The sequence below is a fragment of the Pelodiscus sinensis genome, chromosome 3 (genome assembly GCF_052426305.1).
Source record: "Pelodiscus sinensis isolate ZL-2025 chromosome 3, ASM5242630v1, whole genome shotgun sequence".
Classification (NCBI taxonomy): domain Eukaryota; kingdom Metazoa; phylum Chordata; order Testudines; family Trionychidae; genus Pelodiscus; species Pelodiscus sinensis.
Genome location: NC_143054.1, coordinates 144,400,524 through 144,418,890, shown reverse-complemented (window position 1 = coordinate 144,418,890; position 18,367 = coordinate 144,400,524). Strand labels below are relative to the sequence as shown.

General features: G+C 40.6%; 1 protein-coding gene across 10 annotated transcripts in view; it reads left to right on the top strand.

Moving 5' to 3' along the window:
- The window catches only part of BTBD9 (BTB domain containing 9), a 295,779-nt gene that overhangs the window by 20,421 nt on the left and 256,991 nt on the right, over positions 1 to 18,367 (top strand). For 7 of the 10 annotated variants that reach the window (XR_016349246.1, XM_089777415.1, XM_089777417.1 and 4 more), the window contains exons 2-6: positions 2,345 to 2,555; positions 5,329 to 5,692; positions 12,886 to 13,150; positions 13,295 to 13,348; positions 17,670 to 17,889. Coding sequence is in view for 9 of the 10 variants with exons in the window: in XM_089777412.1 (XP_089633538.1) it covers positions 2,345 to 2,555; positions 5,329 to 5,692; positions 12,886 to 13,150; positions 13,295 to 13,348; positions 17,670 to 17,889 (1,114 nt within the window). In the remaining variant the exon portion in view is untranslated. The remainder of the gene's footprint in view (positions 1 to 2,344; positions 2,556 to 5,328; positions 5,693 to 12,885; positions 13,151 to 13,294; positions 13,349 to 17,669; positions 17,890 to 18,367) is intronic. The other 3 variants (XM_075925072.2, XM_075925073.2, XM_089777418.1) reach the window with 2 other exon arrangements.

Sequence of the window (18,367 nt, the reverse complement as noted above, 5' to 3'; positions counted from 1 at the left end):
TCTTTTCTGTCATTTTGATTTCAAACAGACCTTGATGAATTAACCCCTTTGTGTTTGGTCATATCCCTCCACACATTCATCTCAAAAGTCAAGGAGGATGGTAATAGTACTCTATTATATACTTATAATAATACACTCTCTCTCTCTCTCTCTCTCTCTCTCTCTCTCTCTCTGTCTCTTTCCTTCCATTTATCGGCTATAATATATTAAATAGATTAGAAAAAAGATAGCTTATATCCTGCCATGTTTGAAGCTCCCAGCCTCCAAGGGATTGAGAAAATAGCAGGGAACTATAAGATTTCTGGCTGTACTCTTGAAGAATCAATAGCAGGAACTCCTGAAAATGTAGGATATGGAAGTTCTGATGAGTATATAGGTTCTACATCTGCCACTACGTAATATATTATAATTTCTACATTTTTATTTGTTCTTTTTGTAAAAAGATATTACATGATAAAATGCATCTGATTTTTCCTAAAGATTAATTTGTCTACAATCTTTCTGTAGATAAAAGAAAAATCTACTATATAGAGAACATTATTTTTGTCGTTTTGGTTTATTTTTCTTGATACCTTCAGATGTATCATGGAGGGGACATATAGGATCACACATGTGAGTAAAGGCTCAGAGTCCCAAATTCATTATTTGCAGATGGAGGTGTGATTCATCTGGGATCATTGGAGTTGTTTTTGCTTATACTTGTGGTGGGTTTGACCAAAAATGCCTACCTTGACCAAGAATGCCTACCTATCTTAAGTAATAAGCACAATGGAGAGACCTGGGTTCTGTTCCCCTCTCTTTCCAGACTTGTTGTGTGTCCTTGGGCCAGTCACCTCTTCTCTCTTCTGCTTTTTTCCTCTTTGACCCTTTCTGACTTATCTAGATTTAAGCTTTCGGGGGCAGGAATTCTCTTTCTATATACAGTATCTACTACAGTGAGGTCTTGTTCTCAGAGCCTCTGTGACAGGAGTGGAGAAACTTTTGAGTTGGGGGGCCGCACAAAAGTGAGAAGCAAAAAAACCCAAACCAAACCAACCAACCAAACAAAAAACAACCCACCTCACCGGCCTCCAACAAGCAGGAAGACACTCCCCACATTCTCCTCATGCTAGAGCCTGGGGGGATGTCTCAGGCTAGTAGATTTTGTAACGGCCCAAAATGAGAGGGGTTCAGTGTGTGGGAGTGGGCTTCCAAGAAGAGAGTTTGGGGTGTGGGAGGGTCTGGGTGGAAAGGTGCAGGAGTGGGCTGAGGACTGGGGATGTGGCCTGGAAGTAGGGTGCAGGAGTGGGCTGGGAATGGAAGGCCTCGGTGGGAGGGATCAGTTACTTGGTGCAGCTCCCCGGGGACAGAAGCACATGACTCCATGTTCCCTGACAGGCCAAGGTGCTGCCATCTGCTGCTTCTATTGGCTGTGATTATGGCAGGGCAGCCCTGCCCCCACCATGGCGGGGTGATTGGCTGCTCCTGTCCTGGCTGCAGGCAGTAGGTGGTGCTCCAGTTCTGCACCCAGCCCCGCTACTCACTCCAGCCCTGTCCCTGCTGCTGGGAGAGGATGGGGGGATTTCTCCAGTCTCAGCTGTGGGCCCTGGGAGCTGCCTTGGCCCCACCACATCGGTGGAGGCTGCTCTGGTTGTGCTAGCTGTGGCCACTGGCAGGGTTCAGCCATCCAGGCTGGTTATCTGGTTATCTTGTAAGCAAGTTAATAAAACACCTGCTTCCGTGGTAACCAGTTAAACTCTTACTACACTGTTCTAGATACAAAATTAGTATCCATATTTGTAGCCGCAAAAATGAGCCTTGGATATCTGCATCCACAACTGTGGATATAAAGCAGATATCTGCATATTTGCAGGGCTGCACTAATTATTTCAGTTCTGGAAAGTTAATCTAGATCCAGTAAGAATGTCACGAACACCCATAATCTGACTGTTTACCGATGAAAACACTTTAGCATAGATTTCAGTATTTAGACTAAATCTGTTTACTTAGATAATGATTTCTCCATCCTTAGTCAACTAAATTTGTGTTTTGTGAATCATTTAGTATTGCAGAAGCTTTACACTCCATTCAGTTACTTGATTTGTTTGATGATGTCTTACAGTTTTAGAACAGATGCATTGGCAGAATAAAAGTTAGGTGGAGATATCTGAAATCAAACTGAAATACAATTATGAAGCAAGTTGGGTAGGTTCCTATTGTAACTGATTTAGCAAAAACCTTGCTAAATAACTATTGTCCCTTTAAATTTAATCTTCTTTAGCTTATTTGTAATTTTAACTTGTTCTGAGGTAGATTCAGTATCCAGTTTTTAAAATGCTTAAATTTCTTTGGTTTCTTCCTATAGGCTGCCAATATCATCATTTCATCAAGATGAGTAATAGTCACCCGCTCCGTCCTTACACAGCTGTGGGAGAAATTGACCATGTTCACATTTTGTCAGAGAATGTCGGTGGTCTGATGAATGGGGAAGAGTACAGTGATGTTACCTTTATTGTAGAAAAGAAACGTTTTCCTGCACATAGAGTCATTCTGGCTGCTAGATGCCATTATTTCAGGTGATGTATTGCTTCTTTAGGCTTACAGGAAACTTTAATGTGTCTTAGATATATCCTGGGAAGTTCAGAGAGAACTACTCCCATAATCCACTATTCGCTGAACCTGATGTTTCTTATGTGAATGCTTCCCAGGGCATTAAAGCATTGTGGCTAACTATAACATGATAGTGTTTTTGACTGTCATTAAATTGGACTCTCAGTTCATATATTAGAAAAAATAAACTTCAGAACACAAATAGGATGATAAATATGATTATGGTTTTCTCTGTAAAGTAGAAGTATTGCTACACATAAGATGCTTGTATACAAATTATTTATTTAAAAATTAGTTTTAAATAGAAAAATAGTGTTAGCTTTTCTTGCTGAAATCGTGCATTTACAAGACTTGGTCTACTGCAATATGAATTAGGAAAATATTTCATGTTTAAAAATTGGGTCTCATTTTAACATAACAAACCTGCTTCTCAGTCTTAAAATATACCAAGTAAAATTTCAAGGTAATTCTTCTCTCATATGAGTACCAGAGAGGCTAGTAATTAAGATGTGTGTACAGCATGTTCAAATCACTTATCTAGAACAAATATCATAGAATCTTAGAACTGGAAGAGAGCTTGAGAGTTCCCCTGCCCTCCTGACAGGACCAAGCACTGTCCAGATCATCCCTGACAGGTGTCTGTCCAACCTGCTCTTAAATATCTCCATTGATGGAGACTCCATAACCTCCCTAGGCAATTTATTCCAGTGTTTAACTACCCTGACAATTAGGAATTTTTTCCTAATGTTCAATATAAACCTTCCTTGCTGCAATTTAAGCCCATTGCTTCTTGTCCTATCCTCAGAGGCCAAAGAACAATTTTTCTCCTTCTTTCTTGTAACACCCTTTTAGATGCTTGAAAATAGTTAACATATCCCCACTCAGTCTTCTCTTTTCTAAACTAAACAAGCCTAGTTCTTTCAGTCTTCCTTCATAGGTCATGTTTTCTAGACTCTTAATAATTTTTGTTGCTCTTTTCTGGACCTTTCCCAGTTTTTCCACATCTTTCTTGAAATCAAGTGCCCAAAACTGGACACATTACTCCAACTGAGGCCTAATCAGCGCAGAGTAAAGCGGAAAAATGACTTCTCATGTCTTGCTCACAACACTCCTATTTAATGCATCCCAGAATCATGTTTGGTTTTTTTGCAACAGCTTCACATTGTTGACTGATGTTTAACTTGTCATTCACTATGACCCCTAGATCCTTTTCTGCAGTATTCCTTCCTAGACAATCACGTCCCATTCTATATGTGTGAAACTGATTGTTCCTTCCGAAGAGGAATACTTTGCTTTTGTCTTTATTAAACTTCATCCTGTTTACCTCAGACCATTTCTCTTGTTTGTCCAGATCATTTTTATTTTTTGACCCTATGTTTCAAAGTATTTGAAGCCCTTCCCAGCTTGGTATCATTTGCAAACTTAATAATTGTTCTCTCTGTGCCATCATCTAAATCATTAATGAAGACATTGAACAGAACTGGTCCCAAAACAGAGCCCTGTGGTACTCCCCTTGTTATGCCCTTTCAGCATGATATTGAACTGTTAACTACTCTCTGAGAACGGTTATACACCTAGTTATGCACCCACCTTATAGTAGCCCAATCTAGGTTAAATTTGTCTAGTTAATTGATAAAAAGGTCATGTGAGATGGTGTCAAATGCCTTACTAAAGTCTAGATATATCACGTCCACCACTTTTCCCTTATCCACAAGGCTTGATATCCTATCAAAGAAAGCTATCCGATGGGTTTGACATGATTGTTCTTTACAAATCCATGCTGGCTGATACCTATCACCTTATTTTCTTCCAGGTATTTGCAGATGAATTCCTTAATTACTCACTCCATTATCTTCCCTGGCACAGAAGTTAAACTGACTGGTCTGTTGTTTCCTGGGTTGTTCTTATTTCCCTTTTTATAGATGGACACTATATTTGTCCTTTTCCAGTCTTCTGGAATCTCTTCTGACTTCCATGATTTTTGAAAGTTGAGAGCTAAAGGCTCAGATACCTCCTCTATCAGCTTCTTGAGTATTCTAGGATGCATTTCATCAGGCCCTGGTGACTTGCAGACATGTATGTTGCAAACTTTTTGATTCTTCCTAAGTATCATCTCTTAGGACTTCAAGGCTGCCTGTCGTGTGCTATATTTATGGGTAGAGCAAAGAAATGGGGATTTAGACTCCTTGGTTCTGTTGTTAGTTTTGCTGTATTTTCATGGTATAAGCATCAGCAAGGTCATTTCACCTGTCTGCTTCCCCAACTTTTAGGGGGCTGTGCAGGTTTCACAAAGAACATAATTGGGTTGGAAAGCTCTTTATTACTGGTAGTAATACGTGAATAGGAAAGAACCTAACTAAACAGTCTGATCCCAGGGTGAATTTTCATAGCTAAAATTAAAAAACAAAACCAAACCTTCACAGAATATTCTTTTTATCTGTAATCTGACTAAACTTGGTGTAGAATAATTGAGCTAATGATGAAGAGATCCCATAGTGCTCTTCCTACATAGATATAGTCAAACTAGAGCTGAATTATAAGATGAATTTCAAAGCCATTCTTCTTTTTCAGTTTTGTGGTATCTTCTGAGACACCATTTCAAATACATCCTTATTTATTCTTCCACCTGGCATTTAGATGCACTCTAAGCCGGTTGATTTGTTTACCTTTAAAATATATATAACAATACAGTACCCATTATTAGCACACAAGTTTCTCACATTTTCTTTCTGTCTCTAGAGCACTATTATATGGTGGAATGAGAGAATCTCAGCCTGAAGCAGAAATCCCTCTTCAGGATACAACTGCAGAAGCATTTACAATGCTGCTGAAATATATCTACACAGGCCGTGCTACATTAAGAGATGAGAAAGAAGAGGTACTCCTGGATTTCCTGAGCCTGGCTCACAAATATGGATTCCCAGAATTGGAGGATTCCACCTCTGAGTACCTTTGCACCATACTCAATATTCAGAATGTTTGTATGACCTTTGATGTTGCTAGTCTGTACTCACTCCCTAAACTGACTTGTATGTGCTGTATGTTTATGGATAGAAATGCTCAAGAGGTGCTCTCCAGCGAAGGCTTTCTGTCACTTTCCAAGGTGCGTTTTTGTAAGTTCTTTCAGGCATGTTGGTTGTGCTCTATTTAAAAAAAAAAAAAAAAAAAAAAAAACCCTATGACAAAATGCTAATAATGGTCTGTAAAGACAAGTATAGGTCAATTAACAGGAAACTTCAATAGTAAGGTCCATTGGTGATGAAATTGTGATGCTGGAGTTACTTGAGACAAGATGAGTGATGTTTTGTAGAATTCTATAAACATAAACATTATGCTACAGTAATAGAGACTCCAAAGATCATTCCTATATGTAGTATCTATTCAATTACTCAGTTGTGACCAATTATAAAAGTTAAACATGACTCTTAACAAGATGCTTTCATGGACAGGAGTAGAAGATTTGCTTTTCTTGTTTATAGTTTATTACATGTTTATAAAGTCTGTTCTGCCATTTAAACAGTATAATCTGGCATTTGAAATCTGATCAAAGTATACACAGTAAAGATTTGGAAGAGAGTTGCAAAGATGTCATAAAACTCAGTTTGTGTTGAGTCTCCTGATTGTAGGGCTCCTACATACAGGATCATTCGCTAGTGTCAGTTGGAGCATCCTTTGGGCTGGTACATTTTATACCAGCTGCTAACTGTCCGAATGGTGTGAAATCACAATTGTGGATCATTGCAGTGTAGGAGTATTCAAGTGATGTTCCATCCTCTGTTCTCACCCCCTATTTTATACTAGAGGTAGTATATGAATGTGTGTAAGAGTCTCTGTGGTAGCTGTGTGCTGCTGGAGTTCCCCCATGCATGATTAGAGTGATCCTTCTGAGATAGCTGCATCAGTGGTATAGTGCCAAGTGTCTGCACTGCACTAGAGGTTTACCTATAGGTGTCTTTTCTTCTACAGTAAATGTTCCTGTCTTGTTTCTTCTGCCTCAAAGCTCAGTGTTGGTAATCCTGCAATCAAATCAGCATGCATGTGAACTAGCGGAATTTTTTTTGTAAGAAAGCAAATTTCAGTTTCAAGCTTTCAGTGAGTGCTTATAAAGGATCTTTAAAACATGCATAAAGAATATTTAAAGTCCCTTTTACTGTAAAAAATACACTTGACTTTTTGGCAGCTTTAATGAAAACATCTATTCTATGAATAGGAACTAGAAACCTTTCATAACCAACAAACTTGGTATTTGGTTACAGAGATTATAATTGCTCCCCCTTCCTCACTGTTCAGTACTTGATGCTAGATATAATATGCCATACCCAATGCATTCTCAGATAAAATCTGTGTGAATGGAACAAATCAGCAGACTTTATTGACCATGTTACCTCCTTTCAATAGCTGGAGTTTGTGGGATAACACAAGCTGCAGGAGGGCTTGCTTTTTAAGGCTCTTTCCTATTTGTAGTATCTGCAGAGTGAAAATGCAAGAAATTATTCAGATCTGGTTGGTTTCATTTGCAGTCAGTGCGTGTTTGTGCTTTTGTCCTGGAGATAGAGCTATATGATTTTTTTTCTGCATTTACCAGCTTGGCCCCCCCAAAAATAAATGAGGCAAATAGTTCAAAAGAGCTTGGAATAAGTGATACTTGGTCTGCTGATGGGATGGCAAAGGGAGCTATTGTCCTATGGCCTGAGCATTTTAAAAGGGCATAGGGGCCCTCAGCTACTGTTGCCAGTAGCATAGCAGAGTTAAGGCATCCTGCCTGCCCTTGCTTTGTGCCACTCCCAGAAGCTGCCAGTAAGCCCCTGCAGGGTGGAGTGGATCTCTGTGCACTACCTCTGCCCTGAGCACTTACTCTACATTAGCCAGGAACCGAGACTAGTGACAACTGTGGGGGTGGTGACTGCAGGCAGTGGCACATAGACACCAACTAGCCCCCTCTCCCCACCCCAGGAGCTGCTTCCAGAATAGTATGCCAGTTGCTTTCAAGTGCCACCCAAAGTAAGTGCCGACCTCCTGTCCAAATCCTGCACTCCATTCCCCACATCAGCCCAGAGCCCATGTCCTACACCCAAAGTCTCTCCCAGAGCCAGCACCACCCAAATATTAGGTAGACCATGTCTGTACAGATGTGGCTTGTGTGGGGACCAAAGTTCCCTGTAAGCTGCGTGGCTATGCAACTGTTTTCTGAGTCCCGCTCAGAGGTTCAGGTCTTCTGTGCAGGCATGGAGCTCAGTTGACTAGCAGGGTGTCTCACTAAGCAGCAGCTTCAAATGAAGCTGCTGGGTGCTTGAAATGGAGACGCTCCCAGAGCAGGGGAGATGAGGGAATAAGTGGCTGGGGGGGGGGGGATTCAGAGGGAGTTTGGAGAGTCCCATCTGTGCAGAGAGAGAGAAAGAGAAACCCAACACTGTCCTCAAGCCTCCTGGGCTGGGAGGAGGGAGGTAAGGGGCTGACTGCATGGGATAGGTAGGTGCTGGCATTGTGGTGAGGTGCAGATGGGGGGGGAAAGTTCGTGCTGTGTGTCCTGGGGTGAAGTGGGGAGAGGTAGTGAGTTTGTGCTGTGTGTCTGATAGGTTGTTTGTGCCTGCAAGTTTGAGAAGCAGGATTTTATCCCAGTACCTGGCTGCGCTGGGAGGAGCAGATTGCACAGGGGTAGGTGGGGGAAAGAGGGAGGGTAGGTGCTGGCATGCAGTGAGGTGGAGGCAGGGGACAGTTTGTTTGGGGTGTCCTGACTCATTTCCTGAAGTGTTCTGTCTGGGTTGGGGGGAGGAGAAGCAGGTTGCATGGTGTGTGTGTGTGTGTGTGTGTGTGCGCGTGTGTGTGTGTGCGCGCGCGCGCGCGCATGAGGACATTTGCATGATTACATTTCAAACAAAGTTTACATCAGTGTTTCTTAAACTGTGTTCCGCAGCACACTGGTGTGCCGCGGAGAACAGCAGAGTTCAAAATGGCCATCCTTAAAGGACCAGGGAACTTTTTTTCTCCTCTAACTCCCCGCCCCCCCCTTTTTTTTCTGCTAAAAAAAAAATCCTTGGTGTTCCTCATTTAAAAAAAATATTGTTTGGTGTTCCCCGGTCTTAACAAGTTTAAGAAACACTGGTTTACATAGATATTAATGGCTTACTGTAAGAAAGAAAAACATGCTTTTAACAGACTTTTTTGGAGTGTTGCAGATATCTAAAAAAGCTGCGAGGAGTCCTGTGACACCTTATAGACTAACCGAAGTGTTGGAGCATAAGCTTTTGTGGGCAAAGAACCACTTCGTCAGATGCATCTGATGAAGTGGGTCTTTGCCCACGAAAGCTTATGCTCCAACACTTCGGTTAGTCTATAAGATGCCACAGGACTCCTCGCCACTTTTGCAGATTCAGACTAACACGGCTACCCCTCTGATACTTGGCAGATATCTAAAACTGTGATCTTAATGATTTTTTTAACTCCTGTGTTACTAATTAATACATGGTATAGCTTATTACCTTAAGGCCAGACTTTTCCTATGTGGTAGAGTTCTGGCTGTTATGTGTGAGAAGTAGCAAGTACTAGGTGTGATGCTAGTTGTTTTGTAGGTTGAAACCTTATTTGCAAGCTCTTTGAAACATGCATCTGTCTACCTACCTTGAAGCTATGTGTTAATTTGTTCTGGGGCTTCTACTCTGAGTTGGTGAAACATACAAGTTGAAAGTTTCAAATCAGAACTTTTATCTATTTTTACAGGTCTCTTTCACTTGTTCTTGTATAGCATGGATCCTAAATATTCCCCAGAGAAACTGTACAAGCCTTAATGAATACCTTTTACTCTCCTTTCCGGTGTCAGTAAATATTGTATTAGTCGTGTTCTCCTTGCAAATACTATTTGTAGCTGATTCATAGATTTGCTTAGCATTTTAAAGCTGAGCTTTGTATGGATAATATGCATTTTGGTGTGTTTACTAGTTGAGTTGCTAGAAAGGATGATGATACATGTACTCCAAGAGTGGTGTTAGTTTTCTTTTTTATTTGATTTCATATTAAATATCATAAGCATTGCTCCTTGTTAACTGTCCTTTGTTGTAATATATTTTCCTACACACATATGGACTCGATCTATCGATTGATCGTTATTTGATAGAAAATGTTAGAGGAACCCTGATGGAGGCGAACCATTGACTGTTTTGTCCTAAGGCCGGAAATGCTGTCAGTGGGCCTCGGTGATACAAACCTGCAACTAATTTTCAGTAGGATCGTCAAATGATTAAAACATTAACCTCTATTAATTACACTGTTAAACAATAACAGAATACCATTTATTTAAATATTTTTTCTATATTTTGAAATATATTGAGTTCAGTTACAACACAGAACACAAAGTGTATGGTGTTCACTTTAGTTTTCATTAGAAATACTTGCACTGTAAAAAACAAAGGAAATAGTATTTTTCACTGCAGTCATGAAAGTTGAACTTACAAATTTACCAATAGTCCCCCTGCCCTCGCCTGCTTTAAAAAATATTATACAACTTTAGAGCAAGACAAGGCATCTATTGTCTCTTGCCAGCCTAAGGACTCATCTAGACTACACTAGAGTGTTGAGAGAGGATATGCCTATTCCTCGGTAATTTGCATATCTTCTTCCAATCTCACTTTTGAAAGCAGAGTTTTCGAAAGTGAAAGTATTTTTGACGTGGCTTTTTCGGTGAACCTCCCCCCCCCCTTTTGTTGAAAAGTTGCATAAACCTCATTTTTTAAGGAACAGCAGCTTTTCGAAAGTGTGTGTGTGTGGGGGGAGGGGAGTCACTGAAAAAGCCGCGTTTAAACTACTTTCACTTTCGAAAACTCCGCTGAATTTGCATATCCACTTTCGAAACTCTAGTGTAGTCCTAGATGAGCCCCTGGCTTCCTCTCTGGCTATGGGGGGCCTACATAATGAGTTCTTCTCAGGCAGGGGCGTGCATTCCCCCTCTGTGATCCCTGGCTTGTATTTTCAGGGTAAATCTGAAGGTCAGCCTAAGCAGTGATCCTCCACCAAACAAAAGGAAATAGTCTCATAAATAAAAACCTAGGGGGGTACTTCTCTGTGCCCCTTTCTCTGGGACATGGTGATATCTTGTTGATTGCCTTGGGGTATCAGTTATTTCTCAGATTTGACTATGGGAAGGATCACATCCTTTTACCCTGGAGCAGCTTATTTCTCTTCTGCCAGTTCCTGGCTTTCAAGTGTCCCGAATTTACCTGAATTAACCCTTTCTGAGCTTATAGGAAAAAGGGCCTTTAGCATTCTAGGGCTAATATATCAGACTTCCAGGATCCTTTTGTAGTTGTCTGGATTAATTTTGTACAGAGCCTGCAAATCCACTCACTCCTACTTCTTGTTCAGTCAATCACTCAGACAAACAAGTTAGGTACAGTTTTCAATAGATAATGCTGCCTGCTTCTTGTTTACAATATCACTTGAAAGAGAGAACAGGCATTTGTCCGGCACTGTTGCAAAATATTTATGTGACGGCTGCACTGAAGATTCATGTGTCCCTTCATACTTCAACTACCATTCCCAAGAACATGCATCAATGCTAATGATGGGTTCTGCTCGATAATGATCCAGAGCTGACAAACATGTTTATTTTTATCATTTGAGTCAAATGCTACCACAAAAAGATTGACTTTTTTTTTTGGTGGTTTGGGTTTTGTAGTTTCTGCATCAGAGTTTTAATTTTTTTTTTAACTTCTGGCATGTTCCACACTTCATCCCTCTCTGAAGTGTCCTCCCAAATCTGATTCTTAAACCTTGGATTGAGTGTTGAAGGTATAATGAAAAATATCACATTGGCATCTTCTTTGCATTTGTGGAATCTGCTGTGAAAGCCTTCTTCAAAAGAGCATGTGCTGGATCATCATTCAAGACTGCTGTAACACAAAATATATGGCAGAATGTGGGTAGAACAGAAGACATGTAATTCTTTCCCAAGGAGTTCAGTCACAAATGTGTTGTTTTTTTTAACTAGCATCATCAGCATGGAAGAATGTCCTCTGGACTGGAATGTTTAACATATCTGGCATATAAAAACCTTGCAACGCTGGCTACAAAAGTGCCACATGAATGTTTGTTTTCACTTTCAGGTGACACTGTAAATAAGAACCAGGCAGCATTATCTCCCATAAATATAAACAAACTTGTTTGTCTTAGTGATCAGCTAAACAAGTAGAAGAACTAAGTGGACTTGTGAGCTCTAAAGTTTTTCATTGTTTTGTTTGTGAGTGCAGTTCATAAAAAAAATCTACATTTGCAAGTTATGCTTTCACCATAAAGAGATTGCACTTACAGTCTATGTATGAGATGAATTGAAAAATACTGTTTCTTTATTTTATCATTTTTACAGTATGAATAGTAATAAAAAACATAAAATGAGCACTGTCCACTTTGTATTGTGTGTTGTAACAGAAATTAATATATTTAAAATTGTAAAAAAAAATTCCAAAACTATTTAATAAATCTTAGTTGGTATTCTGTTGTTTAAATGTGCAATATAATTGAAATTTTTTATTTGGGATTAATTTTTTGTGTTCATTGTGTGGCTTAAACTGCATTTAATCAGCGGCCCTAATTTTCATTACAATGATCATGGAGTTAAATGCAGAAGTGAGCTATCAAAATTTTACTTTGCCGGTATGCTGCCAAATCTAAAAATCTGTTTATTTACTCTTTGACCAGTCAGCACCAAGAGTTTAAAGTACGTTGGGATACAAATAGAGTGGTTCAATACACTTCCACACTCTAAACCTAGTTCTGGTGGTGGTGGTCCAATTATAACCTATTATGTTAATAGAAGATCTAGAATACATGTGTAGTGATTAAAATGAGGATAAGCAAGCAAGATATAACCAAATGCAGTATTCAGAATACAAAAAATAAAAAGTCAGGGAGGCTGCTTAGTAAGAGTATTATAATGAGCCGGTAGTGGTTTCGCTTCTGATGAAGAAGGTTATGATTCAAATATGAGGACTTTGGCTTATACTTGGATCAGACAGTGCAGGACATTCACTTTTTTGGGGATGCTGCTCTGTTAGAGGTGCATCAGCGGGAGAGGCATTAAACCAAGGCTCTTACCAGAATTCCTTTTCTCAGTAAAATACTTCTTAATGCCCTAGCTATATTCGAACTATTTAATTGCAGTTAATGGCTATGGTGTTTGTCTATAGAGTCATTGTCCTACTAGTATATCAAGTTTTGTAGAGAGCATTTATAGCTTTACCAGGTAACGATTTGTTTATTTTTGTTATATCTTGAGACATGAGTTTTTCTTGGATGTTCTCTTCTTAGGCTGCTCTTCTAAATGTTGTGCTGAGGGATTCATTTGCAGCACCCGAAAAGGATATTTTCCAGGCTCTGATGAACTGGTGTAAACATAACCCTAAGGAGAATCATGCTGAAATCATGCAGGCAGTGCGCTTACCCCTGATGAGTCTGACAGAGCTACTAAATGTTGTAAGACCTTCTGGATTGCTGTCACCTGATGCCATTTTGGATGCCATTAAAGTTCGTTCTGAAAGTCGGGACATGGACCTCAACTACAGAGGCATGCTAAGTGAGCATCAGTATTTTTTTTTAAACTTGTTGGGGATGGATTTTCAAAATACACCTGTTCTATGGCTAAGGCCCTACCAAATTCACAGCCATGAAAAATGTGTCGTGGAATGTGAAATCTGGTCTTTTGTGTGCTTTTATACAGATTTCACAAGGAAGAGCAACATTGAGGCTCCTGACCCAAAAAGGAGTTTTGCAGGTGGGCCATAAGGTTATTTTAGGGGAACTGCAGAATTGCCACCTTTGATTCGGTGCTGCCTTCAGAGCTGAATGCCTAGAGTAATGGTCTCCAACCTTTTTAACCACAAGATCACTTTTTCAGTTTAAGTGCAATGTAAGATCTACCTCAAACCCAAATAACCTTGCTCCACTTCCTTCCTGCCCTTTCTCCAAGGCCTCACCCTGCTTACTTCAGCCCCTTTCCTCCCCCAACCTCATTCACTTTCATCAGGCTGGGATAGGAGGTTTGGGTGCAGTCTCTAGTCTTGGGCCAAAGGGTTCAGAGTATGGGTGGGGCTTTGGGCTTAGCTCTGGGCAGGGGATTAGGGTCCAAGAGGAGGTTCAGGGTACAAGCTCTAGGGTGCAGGGGAAGTCACATCTGGGGCAGGAGACTGGGTGCAGGAGGGGATTCACGACTGGGACATGGATTCAGGATGCAGGCTCTGGCTGGGTACCATTTAACTGAGATGGCTTCTGGGTGGTGGAGCAGTAGAGTTAAGGCAGGCTCCCTCTGCCCTGGCCCTGCATCACTCCTGAAAGCAGCTGGTATATACAGCAGTGGCTCCATGGCACCATGTGCTGCCCCTCATCCACAGGCACTGAGCCCAATGGGAGCTGCAGGAGTGGTGTCTGCAGGCTAGGACAGCATGTGGAGACCCCCTCCTGCCTTTCTCATGAGCTGCAAGGACATGCCAGCCATGTCCAGGAGTAGCAATTATCACAGGGATGACGACTCCTGTCACAACAGGTTAGGCATTTTAGAACTCACTGCTCAAAGAATTAAATTTAAGCGTAAGAGAGAAATGAAAATGATTAATTGCACAGGCCAGTCAAAACCCCAAAATAACCCACTTTGCAAGGAGTAACCTATGTATGTATTGGGTCAGGAGATGAGAGTGAAGGACAGTATATGTTTTCGAGAATGACAGAGACATACACACGTAGTTTGAGAGTGACCGAGATTTGCATTTCCAAGCTTCCTCCATCCCCTTCTCTCTGTGTGGAGATAGGGTACAGAAGTGGGGGGAGGAGGGATATCTTGACATTAGTGCTCCCTTTTGTTCCCCCTCCCATACCTGCACAGTAAGCAGGAGGCTCCCGGGGGGAGGGGCAGCCCTGAGGCAGACGACAGAAGCAGCATGACAGTGGGTGGAGGGTAACCGAAGTGCCCGTGCTTGATAGCTTCCTGGCCAAACCAGTCAGGATCACCTGTCAGAGGTTCCAAGATCTACCCGTAGATCCCAGTCTACTGGTTGGTGACCACTGGCCTAGAGAGTGGTGGGTTTTGGCCAGGAGCCCAGCTCTGAAAACTGTGCCCCACCAATAGCACAGAAATAAGGGTGACAGTTCCATGCTGCACCATCCTTATTTCGGCCCTGCTGCTGGCAGTGGCTCTCTCTTCAGGGCTGGACTCCCAGCCAGCTGCCACTGTTCTCCAGCTGCCAGTTCTGAAGGCAGTGCCACTGTACTCAGTAGTGCAGAAGCAAGGGTAGTAGTAATGAGACCTCCCCCTTCCAATAGCATTGTGATCCCTCTGCGCAACTTTTTTGGGTCAACACCCCTATAATTATAACATGATGAAATTTCAGATTTAAACAGCTGAAAGCATGAATTTTACAACTTTTAAAATCCCATGCCTGAGAAATGGACCAAAATGATCCATGAGTTTGGTATCTCTGGCTTGGTAATTAACAGTAGAAATGAGTGATATATTCCTAATTGGAAAATACCTATACAGTTAAAATGCCTAAACCAAGACTACTTTGGAATATCTAAAAAATTTTTAAGTGAGAGCGAACTTTTTTCCGGTTATGGAGGCAGAAAGAGTAATGAAAAAATCTAACTGGAATAGTTTCCTAAACTTTTGTTGGCTCTTTTTCTGAAGAATTGCAATGGCCATGGATGATGAACATTAAATTGAAAACAGGAAAATATTAATTCCACATAGTCCAGATGTTGCTTCAACATGTAAATTACAGATGCATGCAGGAAAACCATTTGCAAAGCCTTGTATCTAAATATTAATCAAACCTTAATGTAGGCATCTATCATATTTTAATGCCAATTTTGTAATAAAAATAATAGTTTTGCTGTTTAGTTTCAAAATATTCTATATCTGATTTTTTTTCCTTCCCCCTTTACATTGTTTGCCCATATAAAATTAAAATCAGTCCTTACTCCAGAGAGCTTACATTTTAAGTATGAAAAGGGAGGAAAGCATTTCACTTGTTTGCTATAATAGGAACCTGTTTCCATCATCATACTAGATTATTTTTATCATTTGTGAATTAAGTTTTAACCTCTTAGTTGGCAAATGTTTATTAAAAACATTTGTGCGCTACAAAGTAACAATTACATATCACAGAATATTTACCCTGCAAATCACAATAATGTGGAATACTGTTAGAGAATACTTTGTATTGTGGTCTCTTAAATCATGCATGGACGAGCCTTTCATCATGGGAAATTGCTTTTTTATCAGCTGTCTCCAAGTTTTTCCCTTAGGAAGCCATACGCCTTTCTGATCCTCTGCATTCATGTTGGGATTTTTTTCTCAATTCTGTCATAAAGGGGCATTCTTTTTATAATACTGTTAGCCAGAAATTTACAAAGCCTGTATGTTGCCTCTGATTCCCTTTTCTGTGTAGTCACTTGGCCATTGATAGCAGGTAGCGAAGCCTGTGATTTCTCACTGTGTCAGCAGTATAGCTATTTTGAATTAACTTCCTGGGGCTTTTCCTTAAATACTAAGTTCAATTTAAATGTTGAACTGTCACCAGAAAGCTATTCACTTCAGAATATGAAAAAATGCATAATCAAATGTCTACAATTAGTCCACTTCATTATTACTACTTTCAGAAAATAAGGAGATTTCCATAAACTTCACAAACAGTTCAGGATAGAAAGAGAATGATTGTACAGTCTCTCAAAGGGGAAGCTGCCTTGTTCTGCATGAGCCTTCCTCCTGTCATTTAATACCTATGTTTCAGCCTTATGCTCAGAGACACTATGTATTCATTAGTAAGTGGAACCTAAATTTTGCAGCAAGCTCCATGTATTGTGCACGAGTTTCATTTAAATCTTAAATTTGAAAAAATAAATATGAACTTAATACGGGAAAGAGTATTATGTTTATTTTTATACTAAACTCATGTTCAGTCTTCAATATTCTTGTAAATATTCGTATTGACAATATAAGTGCATTGTACAAAAATAATTTGAAGTGGGTGAAGCAGGAGGTTGTAACAGGTGGATAAAAGACAGATAGGACTTTTGGCATGTGTGTAATCCTAGGAGGCTGTTAGTAATAATGAAATAATTAGAACATTGACTTTTTATACTAGATTATCTAGATTTTAGACTTAACTGAATATTGAGATAAATGGGAAAATGTACACCCCAAAGCTGTTATCAACCGGTCTATACTGTAAGGAAGACTAGTGATTTTAAGAAATGTGTAATTCGTTAATTAGTGGATTAGTGTAACTGTGCATTAGTTGCAGAGCTGCAGTGGGGTTGATGCTGGGACCCAGCGTGAGCTGGGACTGAGCTAGCCTTCTTGCTCTTAAAGTGCTTCTCATGCAGAGCCACAGCAGGAGTTGATGCTGGGACCCTGCTTGCGAAAACATTTACTTACAAAGCCACGGGAGGAAGGGGGTTGCATGTAGCTGATAACATTAACTGATAAGCACCCATTTATCGGTTAATTGTTTAATCAACTACACTATTACACCCCTACAGAAGACAACAATGCATTTTGGATTCAGGTTATGTTTTCAGCATTTTCTTTAGAATTATGAGGGCTAGAAACATGAAATATTTTTTAAAATTACCTTTTTAACCACTTATTAGGGATGTTAGCAAATGTGGGTTTTTGTAAACGTGTAACTGCTGAATTTTTCAGCAGTTACAAATTTACACACAGGGTGGCAAGTGGTTCCCACTTGTCCCCCCATTCCCTGCTCTGCTACCCCTCTATCAGAGGTAGCAACATGGGAACGACAGGCAGCTCATGCAGGGAGCCATGTTAAAAGCTGACTCCCCATGGGCACTGGCTCCTGCCTCTCCCGCCCTTGTTGCCTCTGATACAGAGGCTTGAGGCTATGTGTGTGTGTGGCGGGGGGGGGGGGGGAGGGGTCATTAAGATTAACCGATGAGCCCAGGCTTATTGGTTAACTTCAGTGGCCATAGGATTGGGCTAACAAAGTCCTGAAGCATTGTATAGCCACCAGAAGTTCTGTGCTAATTTTTTATTGCCCTAAGATCATAACTTTTAAGCAACTCTTTCTTTCTCCTTTTAGTACCAGGTGAGAACATTGCAACTATGAAATATGGAGCCCAGGTTGTAAAAGGGGAGCTGAAGTCTGCTTTGCTAGATGGGGACACGCAGAATTATGATTTGGATCATGGTTTTTCCCGACACCCAATTGATGATGACTGCCGTTCTGGCATTGAAATTAAACTAGGTCAGCCGTCGATAATCAACCATATACGAATACTACTTTGGGATAGAGATAGCCGGTATGTGACAAGTCACTCTGATTTAAAAGACTGATTATATCCCATCTGCCACAATGAAAAAATATTGAATTATTAACTTTTGTTAAATACCCATAAATGACACAATTTCAATAACATATCATGGTTGGGATATCATTGACAGTTATAATTGAAATGTTTAGCATTTGAATAAGCTTATGAGAGTTTTTTTTTCTTGATCCTTGTTACTTATGTAACAAGTCACTTTCAATTTGTGTTGTTAAAATGACTAATATTTTAGTCATCTGCTTGCTTTGCTTGAACATTATAAAACTCCCCTGCCCCCACCCAGAGGCAACAGTGCAGGGATGGGTGGACAGATGGCTCCCCCTGAGCACTGACTCCTGCCTCTCTCTCCCCGCCTCTTCCCCATCCTCCCAGCTACCTCTGTGGGAGGCATCAAGGGAAAACAGGTGGCTCCAGGGAGCTGGCATGCGTGGAGAGCTAGCTTAAAAGCTGG